Source organism: Strigops habroptila, chromosome 9 (genome assembly GCF_004027225.2).
Source record: "Strigops habroptila isolate Jane chromosome 9, bStrHab1.2.pri, whole genome shotgun sequence".
NCBI lineage: Eukaryota > Metazoa > Chordata > Aves > Psittaciformes > Psittacidae > Strigops > Strigops habroptila.
Genome location: NC_044285.2, coordinates 12,920,229 through 12,943,676, shown reverse-complemented (window position 1 = coordinate 12,943,676; position 23,448 = coordinate 12,920,229). Strand labels below are relative to the sequence as shown.

General features: G+C 45.2%; 1 protein-coding gene across 1 annotated transcript; it reads left to right on the top strand.

The window, feature by feature from the left end:
• The first annotated feature begins 694 nt into the window (after window positions 1-694).
• GNB5 (G protein subunit beta 5) lies at window positions 695-22,795 on the top strand. The gene is made up of 11 exons (XM_030498732.2): window positions 695-1,112; window positions 5,084-5,220; window positions 6,777-6,818; window positions 7,587-7,663; window positions 9,155-9,287; window positions 12,993-13,136; window positions 16,175-16,266; window positions 16,394-16,442; window positions 19,078-19,174; window positions 20,194-20,360; window positions 20,695-22,795. The coding sequence occupies exons 1-11, from the start codon at window positions 1,001-1,003 to the stop codon at window positions 20,704-20,706; spliced, it is 1,062 nt and encodes a 353-aa protein (XP_030354592.1). The 5' UTR covers window positions 695-1,000; the 3' UTR covers window positions 20,707-22,795.
• Window positions 22,796-23,448: the final 653 nt, after the last annotated feature.

The window sequence follows — 23,448 nt, the reverse complement described above, 5'->3', positions numbered from 1 at the left end:
AACCAGCAAGGCCGTGTGCCATGGCTCTTTCTCTGGAAGCATCAGCTTCTCCCTGTGCCCAGCACGTGCTCTGACCTGCACCTGCATGGCCATGGAGCTGTGCCTTGGGCTCACACCAACACCAAACTGAAGCGTTCTTTGTTCTCATTGGGGTTTTGGAAACTGGTCCCTTTCAAGGACTGGGAAGCCCACAGACTGCTTATCTGTGTACAGGGGAAAGAAATGGCATGTTGGGAGGGAGGAGAGGGGGAAGGAAAGAAACCTTGATAACACCAAATCTGAAAATGAGGAATTCAAAGCATAGTAGAGAGAAGGGTTCACACCACTGCATCTGTCCTGCTGGCACAGGAGCTGGACCACAGACCTTCTGAGTGACCAAGTCTCTTAGCGCTCCTTATCCATAGGAGCGTAGTGGAATGATTGAGCTGGGATTTGCTAAACCTGGACAGGATCTGTCTTCCCAGTCTGATATTTTAAAATTCCATCGGGGTGACCAATGACTTTCTTTTTTCCTTTTTCCCATGCAGAGTGTGCAACTTCTGGTACAAGCAAGTTTGGGTACAAAGCAGAAACACCCTTTTGCATGTATTTCCAGGGAAATGAAGCCTCTGGGCTGTGAAAATGGCTTGGGATGTACAGCAGGTGGAAGCCTGTGGGTGGGAGGAGGCAGGAGGTGAGGCTGGTCCTGCTGTCTGCCTGGAGGCCAGCAGGGATGGATGCTGGTCCTGCTGCGCTGCCTCTGCGCGGGGCCGGGCAGGGGCTGCTGGCTCTCGGAGGTGTTTTTCCATGCGGTGTCTGGTCAGGTGCTGGCTGCGCACAGGCTGGAGCAGCATCCAGTCCGGCCCTGGACGTCAGCATGGGGAGGGGGAGGGAGCCCGGGCCGGCTCCGGCGCCGTTGCTGAGGCAGCAGGAGCCTCAGCAGCATCCCTGAGAGCCAGGCAAGCAAACTCCTCCTCCCTCCCGCTCTCATCTCGTCTCTCTCCCTGCTTCCTTCGCAAAGATGGCAACCGAGGGGCTGCGCGAGAACGAGACCTTGGCATCGCTGAAAAATGAGGCTGAGAGCCTGAAGGGCAAGCTAGAGGAGGAGCGGGCCAAGCTGCATGACGTGGAGCGTGAGTGGGGCCGGGGTGCGAGGGCCACGGGCACCGCTGGGCGCTGCCGGGCAGGGACCACTGCCTGCCGGCACCACGGCCTGGCCTCGCCGGGTGGGCAGGAAAACATGCTGCTGTGCTCCGAAATGAGCGCAGCTGGAAGCCGGGGCCGCTGCCCGGGAAAGGCAGGAATGCCGCTCTGGAGCTGGGTGCGGAGAGAGCTGCCCTAGTGCACGCGTCTGGTGTCATGACAGTCGGTTTTCCGTGTTTGCTGAAGCCCAGCTGAGAGCACGGCCGCGCTGCTCAAACAATGCACGGCTCCGTGCTGGGATAAATAGGAAGCGGATGGGGAGCGCAGGCGGCGCAGCCTCCCTGGGTGCTCAGTGCCATGCAGCGCCCGCCGGGTGCGGGGACTGTCACCCCGCAGCGCCCCGGCCGCGGCTCGGGCTGCGCACACGCATCTGCGCTTCCTGCACCGCCTTTGGTGTGGGAGGCAGGAGGGAATGGACCGTGGAACATCCCCCTCGGAGGGATCTGAGATGTGTTTGCATCGTTTTACTGTTCATGTTAGTGGCAGAAACAAAGATTAAACCCAGCCTTGGGGATATTGGTGGGAATTTGCTTTAATGAGGCCAGGATTTCACTCAAGGTGAAAGGTCTTAAAAAGGAACCTTGTTTCCAAAATCAGCTCCTTCTCCCTGCTCCTTCCCCAAGGAACCAACTTGCAGGGATCCAGTGCTGATTCAGAGGTGCGGGGTGAGTCAGTGCTGGAGCTGTCAATGCGTAACTCACCGTTATCAGCTGCAGTTTCAAGACCCATGGTTAACGTAACAGAAATGACATGGGCAGATTTCAACCCTGCCCTCCTCCCATGCCCCCCACTCCTGCTCAGGAAAAAATAACCTAACCGTATTTTTATGGAGCTTCCAAAATACGTATTAATTCATCTGTCCTGAGATATAAAAATCCTTTTATTATTTAATTTTTATAATTACAATGATATTATATATTGCAGTTTAGAGTTTTTATTCCTTTGAAATCATATAGCTCACTCTAATAGAAATATTAGTGGGTTATTAAAACTTTTCTTTCATCTGTTTTGATGCCTTAAATATTGGAAAGGAATCTGAGCCTGATCCAATGTTTAAGCTCTTAGTGTTCTCTAAGACTGAGGGACTGGCAAACATTCTTCAATTTCAGGTGGGGAAGGTATAAGAGATTTTTTTTCTGGAGTAAATAGAGCATTTTCTTGTCTAAATTAGACAATCATACATTATATGAGTATCCTATTAATAGGAATCATTAAACAAATGGAGATGTCCTCATTACAGAAACATTATCATAAATCATCATATTCCTACAGTATTATGTCTGTATCAGAAATAGTGGGGCCTCTTTAACAGACCTCTTAAGCATATGCTTAAATCCATTTTTGCTCACAGTTTTACCTATGATTGCAGAGATACTGTAACTGTACATGTCATTGGTAGTCATAGGACATTCATGTCTGTCATATGTAAAATCTGTTGGAAGGCTGTGTTTGCATAGCCATGACATGATTCCGAAGACAAAAATCTTATGTTGCTGTAGCACAAGGCTCCTTCGTGATATTTTATATTATTGATTCTGTATCAAAGCTTTTTTTGCACTCAAGTTATCTGCAAGAACTATTTCTGCAGAGACTGTAAGTTTCAGGACAAAGCATCTCTTCTGGTTTGGTTGGTTTTGTTGGTTTGTTGTTTTGTTTTGGTTTTTTTTTTCTAATCTAAAATTGTATCTTTCACCTTTTTTTTGCTCTGATCATGATTTTCCCTCTATGGTTCCCAAAACAAACAGCTGGCTGAACTAGGATTGCCCTTATTTGTTCAACTGGTTTTGAACAGCAGCTCTCAAAAATGTGGATAGAAAAAGGAAATACCAAACGTGCATTTGATTTGCAATCTCTCAATTTTAAGGATTCAATTCTATAGCTTAAAATTTAGGTGTAAAGAAAAGTTTGTTCTGTTCACACAAACTGTCAATTTTTAAGCCCAGGAGAGACCCTTAGGACCAAATGACTTCCAGCACAGAAAAGATCAAAGACCCAAAAGAATCTGCATGAAGTTCCCACCTCCTGTTCAGGCCAAATGATATGTTTTAGAAAAAATAGCCTGTTTTATCTGGACCTTTGTAAACCCGCTCAAGCTACTTCTTGGCTTTAGCTGATCTATTTGCCTGAGTGCATTATTTTCAACTATCTTGAAACAATATTGGAGAATGCTGCAAAATAATTATCTGACTCTAAAACCTGTGCTAGGCGGGTGCAGGATTATTATGGCTGTGGTTGGAGATAAGCATCCTCAGAGAATCAGAAAGGCTAAACCAGACAATTCCAGTCTCAGCTGCGTTGACATAATGGGAACACTTTGTCCATTGTCTGTGAAACATTTGTTTTTTCAGATATGTTCTGGACACAGGCATCTTTCCAGCTGCGATGATAACCTCCAGTCCTGTGTTTTCGTGTTTTCTGATTGGATCATTTGGCAGGTTTCCATGGGTGAAAGTAGGGGGAATGTATCTTTTCCTCAGTGGATTGGTATGGTACTTTCTCAGAAACTTGCTTCTGACCTCGTGTTAGAGACAGTGTGGACAAATTGTCAGGGATGGTGGACAGTATTTGTCCCCTGGCTCAGTGAGACTTTTTGAGCAGGTGAATACATTATTCCGGCACAGCCTGTGGAGTTGCTGGTTTTGAAAGGCATCTCGTGAAGTGCTAATCCACTAGAAATCAGTCTCTGCCTTAGGCAGAAATTGCTCCCCTGGCCCTGTGCTAAGGAGCGAGCTCAAAGTTAAGGATGCCTGCTCTTGCCGTGACAACCCCTCCTGGCCTATGAGATTTCCTGCAGAGCTAGAGAAGTGGTGAAGGGTGAAGCAGCAATGCAGCTCCAGAGCAATCACCTGCCATGTGCGGTGTGGAGCTCAGCCACCAGCATGGCGCTGAAAAGCTTCATCTTTCCCCCACCAGCCCATTAAAGCATGTGAGCTTCTGCATTTATTTCAATTATTGAGTCAGACATTGACCCCTTAGCTAACAGCAGCTGGATCTGCGTAGGTTTCAGTGCGGACAAATACAACACAGGTAAGCACTGGAGGCGATTAGCTATTCTCTAGACAGTCATTTTTAATTCTGGTGCGAGGGTCTCCTGCTCAGGACCTCTACTCTGCTGTGAGACTTCACCACCACCAGACAGTGCTAGTCAGGGAAGTTCTTTGCCTGCCCGCTGTTTCTCTTTCCCATAAAAGCTGACCCACCCATGAAGTCCTCGATGTCCACAGACACTGTTGAGAAGTTGGGTAGTGCACTTTTATAGTAAATGCCAAGCTTCCCTGCTCGCTCAGAGCTGTGTCCTGGCCCTCAGTGCTTTCCTGGCCTCCAGAAGTGATGGCACAGCAGAGAAATCTGCAGCACCAGTACCAGTATCACACTGCACCAGCACTGTGGTGCTGAAAGGTGGCTGCGGCTGAGAGTCTCACATCTAGAACAAGTGTTTTACCAGAGCAACTTTGGAGAGTTGATGCTTACCCCCTTCTTTTGTATGATTTTTTCCCTCCAAGAACCATTAGTTCACTTCACTGAGTACCTTGAGGCATGTGTTAGGCTGGAGGCTGGCTGTGCACTTTCAAGCTTCAACCAGTTTGAGGATTTCTCAGTAAGAGGGGGCAAGAGGGTAATCTATTTTCCAGTTTTACATGGGTGTGATGGTCTGCAAGAGCTTCAGCTGCTACAGCCCTCAAATTCAAGCCCTGAGTGAATTCATCCTTATCTTTGTCTGGTGAATGTGTTCATACACCTCTCACCTTGGTTTTGCCGCCCGCCAGCTCTGAAGCAGAGTTCCTTGGCTTGCACTGTAGACTCAAACTTCATGGATTACTTCCTCCAAGTAGCATTAGTCATAGAGATTTGCGAGGGGAGAGCTTCGATGCAGGGGTCGCTAACCATCAGCTGTTTGCAGTTCATCAGGTAGCAGAGCGTGTGGAGGCACTGGGCCAGTTTGTGATGAAGACCAGGAGGACCCTGAAAGGCCATGGAAATAAAGTTCTCTGTATGGACTGGTGCAAAGACAAGAGAAGAATTGTGAGCTCTTCCCAGGTACACTGTTGGGCAGCTCTTTTCCAAAGCTAGTGTTGGGCACTATACAAATCTTTTGGCTGTGCTATGTGCCACTATTTGCAGATGATACCTGTGTACAGTATAAATGTTTTCAGGATGCCATTAAAGCAGTTCGTTGGCAATGTATTTGTTTAGAGAGCATAAATCCAAGATCATCACTACATCTGTTCTAGCTAATAGCCTAAATATTTCTTGTCTAGTCATATATAGGTTTTCCCCATATTCTGTACTACAATAGAAAATAGAAGTCATCTGAGGTCACTTTTATTTCCTTATTCTTTACAGATAAAATATTTAGTAACTATATCAGTTTATGTGTTCAGAGAATATAATCAGGAAAAGGGAAGGGTAAAAAAAGAGATTTCTGTGCAGAGAGATTTCTTCTGCAGTCTGTATGATTGCTACAGCCTTGAGAGCATCAAACATCCTGCCAAATTTACTGCTTATACTTGGGCATGTTGAGAAACAGTCTGAACACCTGCTCCAGACCAGTCTCATGAGCTGGAGGAGGTAATGAGATAATTACTTTCTAGAGTCCCTGGTTCGTCCTGAGCCCAGTATGGCGGTGAGTGAGCTCGTTGCGTCTCACAGCTGTTCATTGACCTATATGAAATCTGTCAGGGGTCTCACTTGAGGGATAAAAATAGGCAATCTGCATTGCAGGCCACCTTCAGTTACTGCGAGTTTTTACCATTCATGGTGATCCCAACACAGAGTAATTTTAAATAATTGATGTCACATTTTTTTAAGTAGTTAAAATATCAGTGTGCAGATCAGAAAGCTGAACAGGCAAATTGTAATGCAGTTTTGCATTTTTTACTCTATTTAAGAACTACAGTGAGTCCAGGTACACCAATAATTGTTGCTCAGTAATAAACATTTTGGCTTTTTTGATATGGGGAGGATAACAATATTATGTGCATAAGGCATTATGTGTATAGCTGCCATGAGTGTAGCTGGCATACACAAAGCGCTTGTGTTGCTCTCTGTGGAGGGTTCTCACGATGGCTATTTAACAGATTGTATCAATGGATAATTGAAGGTTAAGTAAGTGTGGTGAGAAGGGAAAACCAGGAAAATACAGGAAAGGAAAGATGAATAAACTGCGCAATGTCCATAAATAGTCCCCATGAGTGATGCCAGTTCAACAAGTGATTTGTAATGCAGGCCACCTCTTGTATTTGTAATGCTCTGTACTGGTCCTGCCCATCCTGCAAGTGAGAGGATTTCTCATAAACCCACTAAAAGAGAAGAAGGTGAGGGGGAGAGAAATAAAAAAAATCCATCTTTTAAGCCAACATTAGTCATCTCAGTGAGGAGGAAATACACCTTTCTTCTGGCAAAAGACATAACTGAGGAGTGTCTCCTTGGTGCTTCACTGTGACCATTGTTCTGTTAAAATGAGGACAAAAATTTCATGACATAACAGACTGGTGGATGGAATTGAGCAGCAGAGTTTTCCCAAATCTGGGAAGCAGGCTGACAGCTATGTCTCTGGAAGGCCTCAATTTCTCACTCTGTGTGCTTTCATTTAGGATGGGAAGGTGATCGTGTGGGATTCCTTCACTACCAACAAGGTAAGTGAAACTTCAGCAGAAGTCTGATTTCTGTGCACAGGGCAAATGATGGTGCGATAAAGTTGGAGGGCTGAAGGGCTCGCGGGTGTCACAGGAGGCAGCAGAGTGATAGGATAACATGCAAACCTCCACCAACACGCCAAACCAGGGGGCCCAGGGCAAACCACCTCCCTTGACCTGTCTCTGAGCAAAGTCCCTGTCAGGGCATGGGAGTTTGCTGTGGTGTCAGTGGGAGGCTCTGATTCAGCCTCTTTGCTGACAGGGAGGGCTCCCAGCTGGTGGCAAAGCCCATCCAGCAAAGCAGAGGCCCTCCCTGGGTAACCCTGTACAAGGTGCCGTGTGTGGTCACTTGGGATCCTTCAGCTGTGATGTTCACTGTGCAATGGTGCTGCTGCTCCTCCAGCCCCTGCCAGAGCTGCCTCGTGGCTCCTGCTCCACACAGCTGAGAAAAACAGCTTGTTTGTAGCTCACTTTTACAATGCAGTAGTTGGACCTTTTACAGCACTGAATAACCCAAATAAAACATGCTCTTTGGTCAGGTTGGGGTGCATGAATAAGGTGGCAAGTGTCAGGGCTGGTCATCCTGCTGAGTTCTGCATAAGGGCTGTCCCAGCCTTACATCTGAGTTATGGCTGGGAGAAACATCTGTACCTTTCACTGACCCTAAGGATGTTCCACAGAAATACTGAACTTGCTACTCTACACTGTTTTCCCTGCACTGATTAGAGAAACAGTGGCATCCCAGTTTAAAGAGATGCTGTGTTTCAGGAACACGCAGTGACGATGCCGTGTACCTGGGTGATGGCGTGTGCATATGCCCCCTCTGGATGTGCCATTGCTTGTGGGTAAGTTCCCTGTTCCCACAGCTGCTTACACAAAGGAGTTTGATTAGTAGTGGTGTCCTCGTGCCTTTAGATGCTGACAGCTAGAAGTTTGCGTGCCTTGATTGTGGGTGGAAGGACTACATTCAGTGCCTTTGATTCTATTCCCATAATGGCTCTAACATTATCTCCACTGACTTCAGTGCAATAACATTTGTTGTGTAAGCATGGAAAATAATCCTCTTTCAGATTTATATCACGGGTTAGGAATTCTGCATGCATGCAACTTCCCTGTTCCAGTTTGGTTGTGTGTTGGATATATCTTCTAAGGGAGAGAGGTTTGAACACTGGTCTTACTTTGCACTTTTCTTCTATGACATAGACATTAGTTATGAATGATAACCAGCATGTGAATAGATCTTGCCAAGATGGGGTGGGGAGAAGTAACCCGATCCTTGATAATCTTATTTAAGTTTTCTGAGGATGCAGGTTTGAAAATACTGAGTTTATGCAGGGGAGGAAATAGAGATGAAATGTTGGCAAAACATCTTTTAATTAGAGACTGGGTGGATCAGACAGACAAAGCAAGCTTGGGGCAAGAGAAAGGAACAAAGGGAGACTTTATTGTGCAGCTTGCAAACCCAGAAAGCAGCAGGCTGGGACAGACAGGCTGACTCCATAAATGCATGTGGAGAGGGAGTCCGGAAACTGGATGGTTTTGATTGAATCCCGAAGAATGGCAAGAAAGCTCTGTCTTCACACTTGCGAGAGAGACAGTGAGGGCAAGCATGCTAATTCACTACCTAATTCTCTCTTTCTATTGTCCTCTCAGTTAAGTGCTGTACACTTAATAAGGCACGGAACCAGCACTAGTGGTGTGCTGGGGTCCCACAGCCAGGGCTGATCTAGCATGGCTCTAGAAAGGGGTCAGACGCAATACAGACCCTTTAGAAAAGAGTCCTGTATTTGGCCTGGGAGATATGGCTTAACTGGTGCAACTGTCCAGGAGGGACACTCCAGCTACAGAGGTCAGTGCTTCTGCTAAAAGCCATGTCTTCACACACACTACTTGCTATACCATCTCTTCCATAGGAGTTAGCTCAAATTTATTAAGGTAGTTAAATAATGCTGCTTTAATATTGATGCTCGCAGTGACAGATGTGAACAGAAAGCCGGCAGTTTGGCTCTATATGAAACTAACCCTGAGGTGGCTGCTATGTCACCTCCTGGGTTATACTTTGGTGAGGTTTCATTCAGTGCCATTTATAAACTCCATGAGGGTCAGAAATACCGGGCGCAGCTGTTGAGTTCTGTAAAGCAGCCAGCCTGGTGAGGCAGCTGGGGCTTCCCTGCGCAGGGAGATCCCAGGCAGCACAATACAGGGAAGTCGGTACTTGTAAGGCTTTGGCAGCGCAGCACTGACAGGTGGTTTCCTTCTTATCACCACTCGCCTTTTGTCGTTGCAGTTTTAACCAGTTCTTCTCTCTCTGTTATTGCTATTATTACTCTCTTTAGTGGCCTGGACAACAAGTGTTCTGTGTACCCTCTGACATTTGACAAAAATGAAAATATGGCTGCAAAGAAGAAATCGGTTGCAATGCACACAAACTACTTGTCTGCCTGCAGCTTCACTAACTCAGACATGCAGGTAAATGCATTCCCTACCCTCTGCTCGTTGTCCAGCAACACCTAATATGAGCTGCATTCATACGTGATGCAAGTAACCTTCCTTGCACCCGGGGCACCCAGAGCCATGTCCTGCTCCATGCAGGGGCTGCTGGAACATCCTCACTGAGGGCAATGAAGGTGCTGCAAAAGCCGCTGTAAGAAGGTGCTTGTCACAGCCCACAGCCAGGCTGTGACCCCTGCGCCCTGCAAAGGCCTGTCACTTCTGCAGAGGGAGCTCACTGGTACCTGTGTGTTCTCTGCTCACTGGGTCTGTGCTGGCATCTGCTTTTAGGAGCTCAAACTAACACAAATAGTTAAAACCTCAGTTTTGCCAGGACTAGGTTGGGTATGTGCTAAGCCAGCCGATGGAGACTGTGTTGTTTGCCTGCTTTGTCCTGGGCATCCAGCCCTCTTTTGCTTTCGTTCTTAGTACTTTTTGTTAAGTGAGCTATTTGAGGTAGAGGATGGCCCTGCAGGGCCAGCCCTATGCTCCTAACATGCAGTGGTGTGTTCCCTCGAGGGAAAGGAGTGATGCTATCCTCATCTCTCAGTGGGCAGGGTGGAGCAGAGGGGCCCACAGTGGGAGATGATGGCAAAGCAGGAACTAAATGCAGATCTTCTGAGACCAGGCCAGCCTTCCTCTGTAGTGAATATCAAAGATATCTTTCTCCAGGAACATGAAAGATGATGAAAGGGGCCAAGATAATTCCCTGTCCTCTCTGGTTTTTGAATTTCATTGAAGCTCTGCTCAGTGCAGCTTTGCAGCAAAATAAGTGGCAGAAGGGAGCATTTTCATTGCTCTCTGTGTCAGCAGAGCTGCTGGAAAGGGAATACCTTGCCCCCTTCCTCCAGATATTTGGAGCTCTGCTGAAGGAAATATCAGCGTCCATTGCTTCTATTTCAGGACATGAGATGCCCGAGAGTATGTTGTTGTTTGTCATTCTATGGTGTCTGTAATGACTCCAAGGTGCTAATTTAAGCCCATTGCCATGGAAACAAGTGGTGGAGGTACCCAGCAGTCAGGCTTGCTTAGCCCTGACCTTACTGTGCAGGAGCCCGGCATAATTAGAGAAATCTAAATTAAGTGGAATGTTTTCGATGAGATAGAAAACCAGTATTCTCTTTCCTTGTCCATATCTATATGCATCATGATTAAATCCTATGAAAGGAAAAAGAATTATGTTTCATAGAAAAAAAAAGAAAGAAAAGTTAGGTCTTTTTTTCTCCATATTAAATACAGCAAACTCATTGATATTTAGAGATTTTTGTAAAGACTTTAAAAAGAAATTGTCTTGTGATTGATAGGCTTGTAAGTGATTATTTATAGCACTGCATGTTGCTATTGAAACAAATACAAGCAAGTGGGTTGGCCAAGCTTCTGTTAGAACACTGTTATGTAGGGGATCCTAGAGAATCCCATATTTCTTATCTTTTCCCATTTACGTAACAGCCCCAGAATTAAGGTTACTCAGTAAGTCTGAGGGTGCACAGTGCAACAAGCACACTGTGAAGGAGCTTTCCCAGTGGTGTGCGGAGCAGCTCTGGATCATGTCACTGAGGGTTGTGGTACCTGTCCTGGAGCAGGCCTAGCACATGGCAGAGGAGTCCCCCCAGCCCAGCAACCACTGCTAGGTGCTGTGAATGCTGCTGCTCTGCCGTGGCTGCTCTCTTAAACTACAGCTCGGTTTTCCCTCAGAGGAATGAAAGACAGGAGTTTAGGAGTTGGCTTGCCCATGGGCATCTGCCAGTGCAGTGGAAAGAGAGATGTGTAATTATTGATTAAAGCCACTCTCAGGCTATGTGAGTGCTGGAAGACGGGGTCCCATCCTTGCTCCTCATAATGTTCCCACCCAGGGCAAGACAAGTGCTGAGCTGCAGGGCTGGGTGACCTGCACCTTGTTCTCAGTGCCCCAGATCAGCCTTACCCTTCCTCGGTACACAGAGAGCCTTGCTTCCTAAATTAGGTATGTGCAGCTCTGCAGTGTGATAATGCTCCCCACGTGACAGTGCTCCATGTGTATTAATAGCAACAGTTAATTGGGATCTCAAGTGTTTTGCATAGGACATACTGCCAGTGCAGCTGGGCTGAGAAGCAGGATGAAGCCTGTGGTGATGGCATTGGAGGCAGAGGTGAGGGTGGCCGCTCTGCCCTCACCGCTGCTCCCAGCCCTGGTGAGCAGGGGCTGTGTCCCTGCTGTCCCCTGCCCTGTGCAAGTGCTGCCTCTTGCCACCAGGCGCCAGGCGAGGATCCCCATGCAGTGCTGCTGGAGCCCCTCGTGCTGCAAGCTGGAGTCTGGTAGCAAAGATTGGTAATTTCCTTCTGGCTTTGGATTTTTTGGGTTCTTTTGGCTTGGTTTTCAATAGCAACACCCTGAAGTTAAGTGCATAGCATTTCTCTTTAAGCATTAGCCAGAGCTCTGCGTTGCCAGCAAACCCTTCCCTTACCCCTTTAGCTATTCCTATTCCCCTCATATCTTTCTTACAAGAGCAAATCCTCAGAGCCAAGTACAAATATTCCTCAGAAGAGAAGTTCATTGATCTAGGCTCAAAAGCTGGTCAGAAAGACAAGTCGTGACTTTCTTCTGCTATGATCATCTCAGAGTATTAGTGTCTCTCTACTGCAGGATTCGGAACAGCCTGTTCTGCAGCTTTGCAGACCTCTGTTTATGGGAGGAGTTTTTGGAGCATCTGTCAAACATATTCAGTGTTTAACCTTTATGCAACTCTGTGAATGGTTTCATGATTGTCTGATCTATTTCTTCGTGATAAGTATTTTCTTGCTAATTTCTAACTACCCACTGCAACCCCTTGAGTTTTCTCAGCAACCGTGAGAAAAACCTGTGTACAATGCTGAGAGCTCTCCTGAGTTCACCCTTGCCTTTTCCATGCCAGCGCACAGGGACTCTTTCAACCTACAGAATCTGGGATTGTATAACAGCTTTGGGTGCCAAGGGGCAATTTTGAACAATTGACCATCATCAGGATTTAGCCACAATAACAAGCACTGATCACATGTGCTTCCTACAAGCACTGTAGCAGATGAGGGAAGCTGAGAGCTGGTTTTGGTCAGTGTATGTTCAAGCCCTTTCACACACAAATGGTTTTGGACAAGTGAGAGGTGATGGACTTAATCAAACAACTGTCTAGACAGGCTTACTTCCCTTTCAGAAAATCCATGCCTTAAGCCCAATTAATTGAGTTTAACCTGGCTATTTCAAGCAGAAAAAAAAAATAAAAAATGTAGGGAGTTAAACAGGTATACTTGACTCCAACAGTTCTTCTCTTTACCTAGGTTGAATCACAGCAGCCTAAATATGGATAGGGTTAAATACAGGGACAGACAGGAATACCAGTCTGGTTCTACCTCCTTTTAGGAGGATATCAAAATGCCAGCAAATCATTACTGCCATTAGTTCTCCAAACCCACTGCATAAAACTGACCATTATTGAAACGCTATGAAGATATGGCTGTGTCAGCTCTCCTTTCCACTCTAACTTCTTTCCTTAAAAATAAAAAACATAAACTGTGCTTAGGTTTGCATTGATTTTATAGCTCTGATTTATTGCATACTTCATTAAATTAAAGCTGTCCTTGGTGTGTGTAAAGGATGTCACTTGTTTCTTTGTGAACTTGCAGATCATCTGCTGATTTTTGCATTGTGACTCTTCTTGCCACATCCTATAGATCCTGACAGCAAGTGGAGATGGAACTTGTGCTCTGTGGGATGTGGAGAGCGGGCAGCTTCTACAGAGTTTCCATGGACATGGAGCTGATGTCCTGTGCCTGGATCTGGCCCCTTCTGAAACAGGAAATACTTTTGTCTCTGGGGTAAGCAGGAGCTTCCTATCATAATATAAAATTAAGGAATGTGTAAAAGGCAGCAAAGCAGGAGGCTCGTGATCTTATTGAGAGAGTGCTGGAGTATGTGTTGGAAGCCCTAGTGCAATCCACTCATTGCAAGCACATTTTCCAAGCTGGAGCAAATTAAACCTCTGAGTGTGGGGTCAAACCCACCCAGCCAGTCTGACTGCAGTTCTGCTTACTTAGCAAATTCCACCCCACACCAAAGCCTGAGATCAAAACAACGCCTCTGCGGGGCAGGGAAAGGCTCAGAGTTAGAGCAGCGGGCTCGTACCGCAGCAGAGGTGTAAGCCCCTGTGGATGGGAGCCTGGCACAGCAGATGACTTCCCACATTTGGCTCCTTTCTCATGTCCAGCTCTCTGGAGCCGGACAGGGAGTGCCAGGCGGTTGCTCAGGGCATCGAAATGGGGCCGCAAATAACATGCGTGCCACTGTGTCCCTCAACCACTCCCCAGAAGCCAAGAGGTAGCTTCGATGCTGGCTAAACCCTCGTACAAGTTGGAGCAAGGAGATGAGGTGTGGCCACATCTTCAGCTGTTGCTGGGTCCCCTGTGCCTTCCAGCGGTACCAGAGGTATTTAAAGCCCCATCATCAGCCGAACACTGCCCGCTCCCTGTCCTGGCCCAGAGGAACACACAACCCTTGCTGGGGCTGCAGGACTGGTCCGGGAAGGTACCCAGGGCATCTTCCACATCTTGTCCTGCTGCTGGGGGATCACTGATCCAGGCAGCCGAGCCATTGGCATGCAGCCTGGCAGTGAGGTGGGCAAGACATAGGTGAGCAGGATGGGGTTAGCTCCTTTTTGAGGTGGTTGTGGTCTTTCCCGCATCAGAAATAGAGTGTGCAGGTGAGAGCTGGCAGGAGCCAAGATGACCTCTCTTACAGGAGGCCCTTGTGCCAGAGGGTGCCAACCATGGATTAGGGGATTCCATTTGTGCTCAGAGTCATGGTCCCATCCCTGCACGATAAACCTGGGCCTCTTCTGTTCTGGCTCTTCTATCAAATTTGGCTGGCCCATCAGGAGCAGAGCCCAGCACACTGGCCCAGTTTGCCTGCTGCTAGCACAGCTGCTCCGAAGCGTGACTGAAAGCTAATTCCATCCAAGTGCATTACTCCTCCCGGGCTTTCCTGTCACCAAGCTTGCTTCCCAGAAAGGGTAGATTCATTCTCCCTGGGAACAGCTCAGCTTATTATAGGGCAAAGAATCACAAGCAGCTATGGTACTGCTGAGAGAATATGTCATACTTTGTAAATGTAGCAGCTTGGGCATGTCTGTGCTTACAGGGACTTGCTTAATTCATCACATGCAAAATACTACTTCAGTGAAGGTCTGTCTTATACTGTGTCAATACAGGTAGAGCCAAAACAGTACAACCTGAAGGTATGGTGGCATAGAGAAACTCCAGTTGTATTGTGCCTATGTAATACAGTCACCTTGAGCTGGAATAAACAATGCCAATACATCAGTGTGTAGATTGGGTACTGTTACATTTAGTGACTTAACTGAAAATCCCAGCCCTCCTGGGTGAGCTCAGGTCTGCATCCTGGGTTCAGTGTCCTCAGAGTGAGTTGGGTGGCACTCAGGGAGCCCATCTCTCCACAGGTGGTTGCTGGTTTCTCCTTCAAAACCTTAGGAGACAAATCACCAGCTTGTCAGATTGATCTTGCCCCCAAACACCCAGAGAGATCAGTAAGAACAGTGCGCATGGAAGCAATATGAAAGGCTGCGCTTGGGCTGTGGCAAGGCTTGAGAGGCAAATATGCTGAGTCCAGAATGTTCTCTATCCTGTTTCGTTTCCTCTGTGCAGAACCCACAAGTTGGTACAAGGGAACATTACCTCTTTTAAATAATGACATCATTAGTAGAAAATTGGGATTTCATTTTAACAAGAGAATTTAAAAAAAAAAAAAGAGAAAGATGTGAATTGTGAAGAGAGTCTTTAATTTAATTAGCAATCATAATTGCTTAAAAATAAATGATGTGTGGCATGGTCTGCTGGGCAGGACACACTACCTTGGCAGAAGCAGCAGCGTCCTGACCTGCCCCATGCTTCCACATGCCTCCGAGAGGCTGAGCCCCCCAAAGCTGAGCCTACAGCCTACCCCTCAGCAGGGGCATATCTATTAAAATCTCCTGTCCCTCTTTAAAGAAAAGCCCGTGTTCTTTTTCCTGTCACCACAATTGTGACAGCAGTTCAGACACCAGGACTGAGGCATCGCAGTTCTACAGGTATGAGATGGTTCCTGCCCTGAGGACGTAGCAGAGTACATGGGCTGAACCCCTTGCCCAAAGCATTCAGGGTGCTGAGCACCTCACAACAAGCACTGAGTGTTAAATGGTCTTTTCAAAGCATTGCTTGGAAGGCAGGTTAGAGTTTGACAATGAGTTGAAGTGCTGTTATGTTTCTTTTCTCATCCCAAGCATGCCATTGAGCACTTGAGTGCAGAGCCACAGCAGGGGTTAACTCTGGTAGGAGATTGCGCAAGAGACCCTCCAGATACACTTATTTCATTTTCTATTTCAGTGTATGAAGAGAATTAGTTATAAAACTTTAAATGCTGCGTATTAATTTTTTATACTGGGTATGTTAAGTGGTAAGGGAATGAGTCAGTAATGCAGCTCTGTGGAATGGTGGGACTGCAGACACAGGTACAGCAGCAGCACAGGCAGAGCAGGACTGTGAGCGCTGGTTAGTATGGGGCTGCCTGCGCACCCCCTGGCCTGTCTGCACCCCAGTGTGCTGCACAGCAGTGCTGTGCCCTTGCTGGTCTGCAGCACTGCTGAGGCTCCAGCCTTTGTGGCATACTCTGCTCGTAACTGCAGCTGCATCAGGCTGTGGGGTACCAGTACAGCCAGTTCTGGGGCGGCTTTGATGGTCAAATCCCCTCAGAGCAGTGATGTTCCAAGCCTTTGAATGTAGCTGGGCTTGGTGACATGTGTCAGACACATGAGTGATGAATGTCACCATTTTCACAACTGTAGTGAATTCTTCTGTCTTATTAGGGATGTGACAAGAAAGCCATGGTTTGGGATATGCGGTCTGGTCAGTGCATCCAGTCATTTGAAACCCATGATTCAGATATCAACAGTGTCAGGTCAGTATGTTTCTGGAAGAGGACACATTTGCGATGTTGAGCAATGTGCCGGTTCTATTTTTGAAGTCTGACCTCATCCAAGTAATGTAATGTAATGTGTTCTGGTCTTTTCTTCACTCATGCACAGATACTACCCAAGTGGTGATGCTTTTGCCTCTGGTTCAGATGATGCCACGGTATGTTAATTCAGCAACCTAATTTAGAAGAGTTCTGCTACTTCCTGAGTCCGATTTTCCTAAAAGACTGGGTCGCATCCACAGAGGACTTGCCTGTGTGTGTGCCAAGTTGCAGAAATACTATATACTCAACTGTAAATATATTAATATTAATAATAAGTAATAAAATAATTAAATGCATAATATTACTATTAATACATAATACATATATTAATACTATATATAATGCTGTAGGGGAAATCTAGTAGCACTTTGCAGGTCACCTCTGCAAACTTTTCTACATGAGGTACTGTTCAAATAGTCATTTCAGATTTTCTGTGTTTTGAAGTTTCATAATCAAAATTAGTTGTCTTACTGGAAGAGATTTGGCTTTCTATAGCTGTTGGTCACAAATTGAAGGAACCAAATGAAATGCTGCAGCTTGTGTCAGAAGCAGTAGCACAGCGCAAGGGCATGAAGGGAGCCTGCACGTGAGTGTGCATGTCCCAGCAAGCAGAGAGGCTGTGGGCTTGGTGCAGAGCTGGGCAGACCCTCTCAGCACTGTGCGCCCTGAGAGCATGGCCCCAGGGTGGCCTTGGCCATGTACATCTCCTCCCTCTCAGCTTGAGTCACTGCCAGGTCTTCACTGTGGTGAATCACCGCATCCAGGTTATCCTAGATGATCTTCCTTATCTGTGAGCAAGCTACTAGGAGGGGCACAGTACGTATTGACAGGTCAGCACATAGTATGCAAAATGCCACTCACCTCCTGGTTCCTTCCGGCCCCTGAGTCATGCACAGAGCTGGTGGCTCTCTGCAGCTGGTGGGTCCCAGTGGAGGACCAGGCTCTGCCTGTACCACAGCCCTGCAGGGACTGAGCTGACAGTTAAGTATAACTCGAGAGCAGATGTTTGGGAGGCACCTGGCACCTTGTTTCCTCTGTTTATTCAAACATCACAGAGTTGCATGAGGATGAAGACTTTATAAAAGTACTCTGCCCTCATTGCGTGTTTTGAGTCTACTCCACTACTAGGTAAGCTCAATAGAATTATTCCCTGTGTCTTCACTGGATGTAGAGATGTTCTAAGGCTCTTCTGGAGAGAGTGTGCACTGCTTTTAGGTCTTAAAAGCTGTGATTATAAATTAATACCTCTAGCTCTGTGGTGAGCACAGTGGCTCTCTGCACACTTGGATGTGGTACTGAGATGCTGAGGTAGTGAGATGAAGAAATTGTCCACCATTAAATTCCAATGAGAGCACTCTCTTTTTATGCCCAATACCACAGGCTCTTATTAATTTATTTGATTTTTTTTGTTCTCTCTCTTAACTATTCCTGACACCCCTAACTTGAGCAGGAGAAGGGGAAATTCTGTCTCTGTACCTTTGATAGAGGTTTTGGCAGTTTCCATCTACTTTGCTCTTGAAATTAAGAGGTTGGTGTTTCCAGTGTATGTACTGATACACTGACAGGTATCCTGATATGATTTGTATGCTTAGGGTTTTCAAGAAACAGATAATCCTGACTGTCTGAAGGGAAACCATAAAAGCATGCTCACATGGCAGTGCTGTCACCTGCGGTGACCCCAGCTCCCTATCAGGACAACCTGATGGAATTATTCATCAGCCTGGAGCACTGGAGACCTGGACTTCACACACCTGGCAGCTCCCCACCACCATGCGAATGAAACAGCCTCTCCTTTATGTGCAGGCTTGAATATCAGCCATTTTTTGTTTGTAAAGTCTCAATATTAGCAAACCCATCTGGCCAGTGTTTGCTTAAACTTAACTTACTGAGGAAGGTTTTCAGTTCAAATAGTTTCAAAAATGCATTTTGATTTCAGGGCTAACAGACTGCCTTTATGCATGGCAATGAAGTCTGGTCTGCCTGTACATTATTTCCATGTTAAACAAACCTGAGTATGCCAGCAAATGATAAAAACAGGAAGTGCAGGTTGTAGAGGTGATTGGGAATTTTCCATGAGAAATGAAAACCCAAGATCTGTATAAGAATGTTTTATCTCACTTGAATTATTTTCATGTAGGTTTTTCAGGCAGAGGTCTCAGAAGGGCAGGGGCTGTTTGCTGTCCTGTCTTACTCAGAGCAAGGGCTACCATCTAGGCTTCCCCATGCCAAGGGACTGTCTGAGCACCGTGCCATGTGGTCTGTGTTCTCAAAGGTTACTAGACATTTAATCCTCTGTCTCCCAGACTCCAGCTGTGGCTAAACTATGCCTTTAGAGACTGTCTCCCATGCACCGCCACAACATCAGGATACCCTAGTATGTAGGAAACCATGGTGGGGAAGCAAGAGGGACTTTCAGTGGGTAGCCATGGTCCAAAGCCCACCAATCATCTCTTTGTAGCAGGACACGCAGGAGGTTTACAGAAGTGGTTTGGAAAAGCAAGTCCTTCACTCAAGTTATACAAAACAGCTTTGTGTTGCTTAGGTCGCTGTTAGACTCTAGAGGAGTCCCAGTTACAGCAGGCAGAAATAGCAGAAGGGAAGAAGCCCAAGCAGCCGCTTCCCGTGATGTGTTAGGATGCGGTCCTTCACACTCCTGTTTTTTCAATGGAATGTGGTAGTTATTGACTCCACATACTTCAGTGGAGTCCAGCCTTTACTGAGGCATGTGTGTTGGTTTTGTTTTAATCCTAGTGTCGTTTATATGACCTTCGTGCAGACAGAGAAGTAGCAATTTATTCCAAAGAGAGCATCATTTTTGGAGCATCCAGTGTGGACTTCTCTCTCAGTGGTGAGTCCTGAACTTTGGAGGTTATCTTAGTGTTGGAATTTGAGGGGAACTATAAAATTTTGCCAGTTTAGTTTCGTAAAGCATTTGTTAATAAAAGTAATAGTAAGTACCAAAAGAAACATTTAATGCATGGAAGCCTTTTTTTTACCTCTGTAAAAAGAATTACTCTTTAAATAACCTAGCTGGCTACTGCTTTGTTGTAGCAATGAAGAGTATTTTCCTGGCCCTACTGAAGGCAGGAAATATTTTGTCATTAACTACAGCTGGGCTAGAATTTCACAATAATGACTAAAAACATTTCAAAGGAAACAAGAAATGTAACTAGACTGTGAAGCACACTTACACAAATAGTATTTAAAAGGATAATAAATGACTAATGGTTAAAGTATGTTAGAGGAGCATGAAGACAGATATATTACCATTTTTCACTACAGATCTGGAGACATGAGCTCAAGTCTTCTCCCTCCTGCCCCAGCACAAATGCAGATTTGCATGGGGATGAGTGGGTGGTGAACTGCCCTCCCTCTGGGACAGAGGCAAATGTCTCTGTCATGGTCATGAGCACCACAGCTTGTCCCCTTGGGGACAATGAATCACTTACCATATTGTCTACTAATCATTCAACCATTTGTATTCAACTTTTTGTGTAAAGTCTGAGCAAAATATCATTACCCTGCATTGGCTGTTGAAGTGCTCTTCAGTCTGTTGTGATTTGGAGTCATCTCCCGTCTCTAATGAACAGATTCTATATAATTTAGTTCAATTTTAACTATATTTTTAACTAATGCATTTTAATTGGTTCAGCATTTAGTATGGTTAGGTCAGCAGTGGAGCAGGGCTGCCTAGCAGGAGCACAGCTAGCCTGGTGGAACAGTGGTCAAGGCTTGCTGTGTTCAGAGGGTGGCACAGGAAAGCTGGCTTGTGGCTCACTGGGTGGTGGATGTCCTGCAGAAGGCCCTTGCTGCAGACAAGACGTGTTCCTTAAGACCTCACTTTGTAAAATCTCATTCTCTTTGTAGGTCGCCTACTGTTTGCAGGCTATAATGATTACACCATAAATGTCTGGGATGTGCTGAAAGGATCCCGGGTATCAATTCTGTTTGGACATGAAAATCGTGTCAGCACCTTGCGCGTCTCTCCTGATGGGACAGCATTCTGCTCAGGCTCCTGGGACCACACGCTCCGAGTAAGTGTTGGGGGCAGCTACTTTGGGTGCTTCTTTCTTTCTTTCTTTGATTGTTTAAAAAGAGGGGGTGAGCGGGAAGGTTGTTACAGGAAAATTGACGATAAGAGTGACTAATGAGGCTATAAAAACATAGCGTAAAACATGAATAGAAAATTCCAATTAAAAATATCCTCACAAATTGCTAGCAGAACTGTTGAGTTTTGAACTTGTGGGTTAAATAATATCATTGTTGCTGATGCTCTGTAAGAGTGATCTGACTGCCTTACCAAACTTTGATTAAACATTTGATAGAATAGTCAATGTCATAAATGATTGTTCAACTCTCTCTCTGCAGATCTGGGCTTAACTTGAGATCCTGTATGCAGAATTGAATGAAGACTGAAATCCTGGATTACAAAAACTGCATAAAAACACCACCCCTCAAAATCAAATACTTGCTATGCTACAAAAGAGTGACATCGAACTCACAGGTTAACACATCTAGGTAGAAAATGTAATCTGCTTGAACATATAGCAAACACCAACTTGTAGTAAAATGCAATATTTTTAATTCTGTTTTGAAACTATCTTCTTTTATTAGAACTAGTTTAGATAATTAAAAAGGGACTTTTCTCTGAAGTCACCTGTATCATAGAATTGAGTCAGTGCACATTATGTATTTATTTGCATGAATTTGGTTCCTTTTTAAAGTAAAAAAAAAAAAAAAAAAAATTAAAACCCCCGATTTCTGATTTTTATCAGGATGTAGCATAAGACTTTGGAAACATTCCATAGTAGCACATTGAATTTTGGTGTTGAAAAGTGGAAAGAAAAACAATTCTGATATTTATGATGGTGTTATGGATGACTGAACCTTGGTAGTAACTAGAGGAGCAAAGGACCTACTGTGAAGGTACTGGCTGTTGTCATAAAAATGTATTTTTTGTACAGAAAAGGAATCCTTTCAATCCCTGTTTTTCCTACTGTCTTTTTAGATAGAAGTAAGTATTTCATCTCTGTTACCTGAATATAAAGAATCTAAATATATACAAACTGATAAGCTGCAAAGAGGAGGGATATAAACATGATTTACTTAATCATGAGGTAATACTTAACCAGTAGTTTCTTAGAAATTTTTAATTGTATCACTTGGTGAGTGAATTTTCTTTTACTTAAAGGAATACTACATAATAAGCACTAAGGGATACTACACGCTAAGCACTAAGCACTGATGGTCAAATCTTTTCCAAGTCAGTCATAGTCATTCTGTGATCATGATTCTTATTTGCATTTTGAGCAGTTCATAGCACTTTGGCAGGGCACTGTAGCTTAAATGTGCATTAAGGTAGTATATGCCCATTTTAAGGCCCTTCTGCAATGTCAGAGCAATGTAAATTCATGCAAATGCCTGTCAAACCTTAAAAGTCCAATCGTACAGTCCTTACTCCAACAGTAATCTAGTGGCATGGACATAGTTTTGTCATAGTTGGACTTGAGAATAAGCAACAGTGAGTTGTTGAAAACCTGCTGTGAGCACAGTTCTGCCAGCGTTTGATACCGTGCTCACCAGAGCATCTGATCTGGGAGCCGCTGGGTTTCAGGAAGGCAGGGCAGCCAGCCGCATTGCTGGCAGCACCCAGCTCTCTGTGTGAGCATGGTAATGCAATACAAACTGGCAGGACTACCCCTGTGAGGAGCTGATGCTGTAGAGTGAAGATTTAATCAGATAAAGCTGAGATACAGTTATTTATAGAACTATTGGGAAATCATATCTGCATTTATACATTGAAAACTATCGAGGCTAGAGTGTGTCACCAGAGCAGGGGCACATAGGGAGCAAAATGCTGCAGTAATGCTGGAGACTTGCATGATCTGGCCTTTGAAATGCAAGTGGTGAGATACATCTCTGAGAAGATTAAAGACACTATTTATATTTAGATTGAAACGAGAAAACAAGCTCACTGGAGTGGGCTTGGTCACAAGCTCACTGATCACTGGAATTGACTGTTCACCTAAGTTTGATAATATCCTTGTTCTATTTGAAAATGGGATTTTTTTACAATTCTATAAAAGTTGTGTTAGAAACAAAGTCTTCTCATTCATGAAAACATAAGGTTCCGTGAGTCCACAACCAGTTACTCTAGGACACTGACATTTGTATGAGCCTCCGGTCTCTAATGAAATAGTCCAGCTGTTCTCACTTGGAAAAGCCAACTCTGATGCTTTGCAATGTTTGTGGCAAACTATCCCTGTAACAAACTGCACTATGGAAATGTCATATAGAGCTCACTGTGCAATACTGAGTCAATACACTGTACACATCTGATCAAAAGATTAATATTAATGTTTAGATAGTATTTATTGGTAAGATGTTTGTTTCAAACATACTACATTGTGTTGATACTTATGAATGGCCTAAATACAATAAATTGTATTTTACATATTGAGAACATGTATATACTAGTTTTTCCCATCAGTTAGGTATTTGTAATGCTAGCTATTTTTCCTTGTTCGGGGATTTACTTTTTGCATCATACAGTTTCTTAGATCATTTGTCCTGCAAAAATCTAGGGTGAAATCCAGGTCTACTATAAAATTGCTTCTGGAATATCGTCTGGAAATACCCAAGGTGAGCCACAGCAACTGAGCCCTTGAAAGTACCTGAAACTCCACCTGAGCTCCTTCTACATTAAGGAGGCCAGCATTCAAGTTGTGCTTTCCTGCTCGGAAGGATCACAGCCAATCTGATGTTTTCTGTCCAGATCCAGCATGTATTTTGTGGGAGCACAGGATTCTCCTTGCATGGCAGTGGGACACCAGTGATAGCTGGGCACTGACACTCTGTTGAGGGCTCAGGCTCTCACTGTTTGGTATACTAAATGTGCAGATCTTGAGATTTGCATCTTGAGATGCAGCAGTTCAGCCTTCTGCCTAGTCTGTAGAGGAGAATTGTGCTGGGGTCAGCTGTCCACTTCCATGTAGGTTTTGTGGTCAGCATGAAGTTGGCTGGTGGAAGCGCTCAGTTTAGATGCTGGAAAAAAACCACATCCTTAATTTAGGCACATTGTTTCATTTCCTTCCCTCTGCGGGCAAAAGTGCTGAGCCAGCT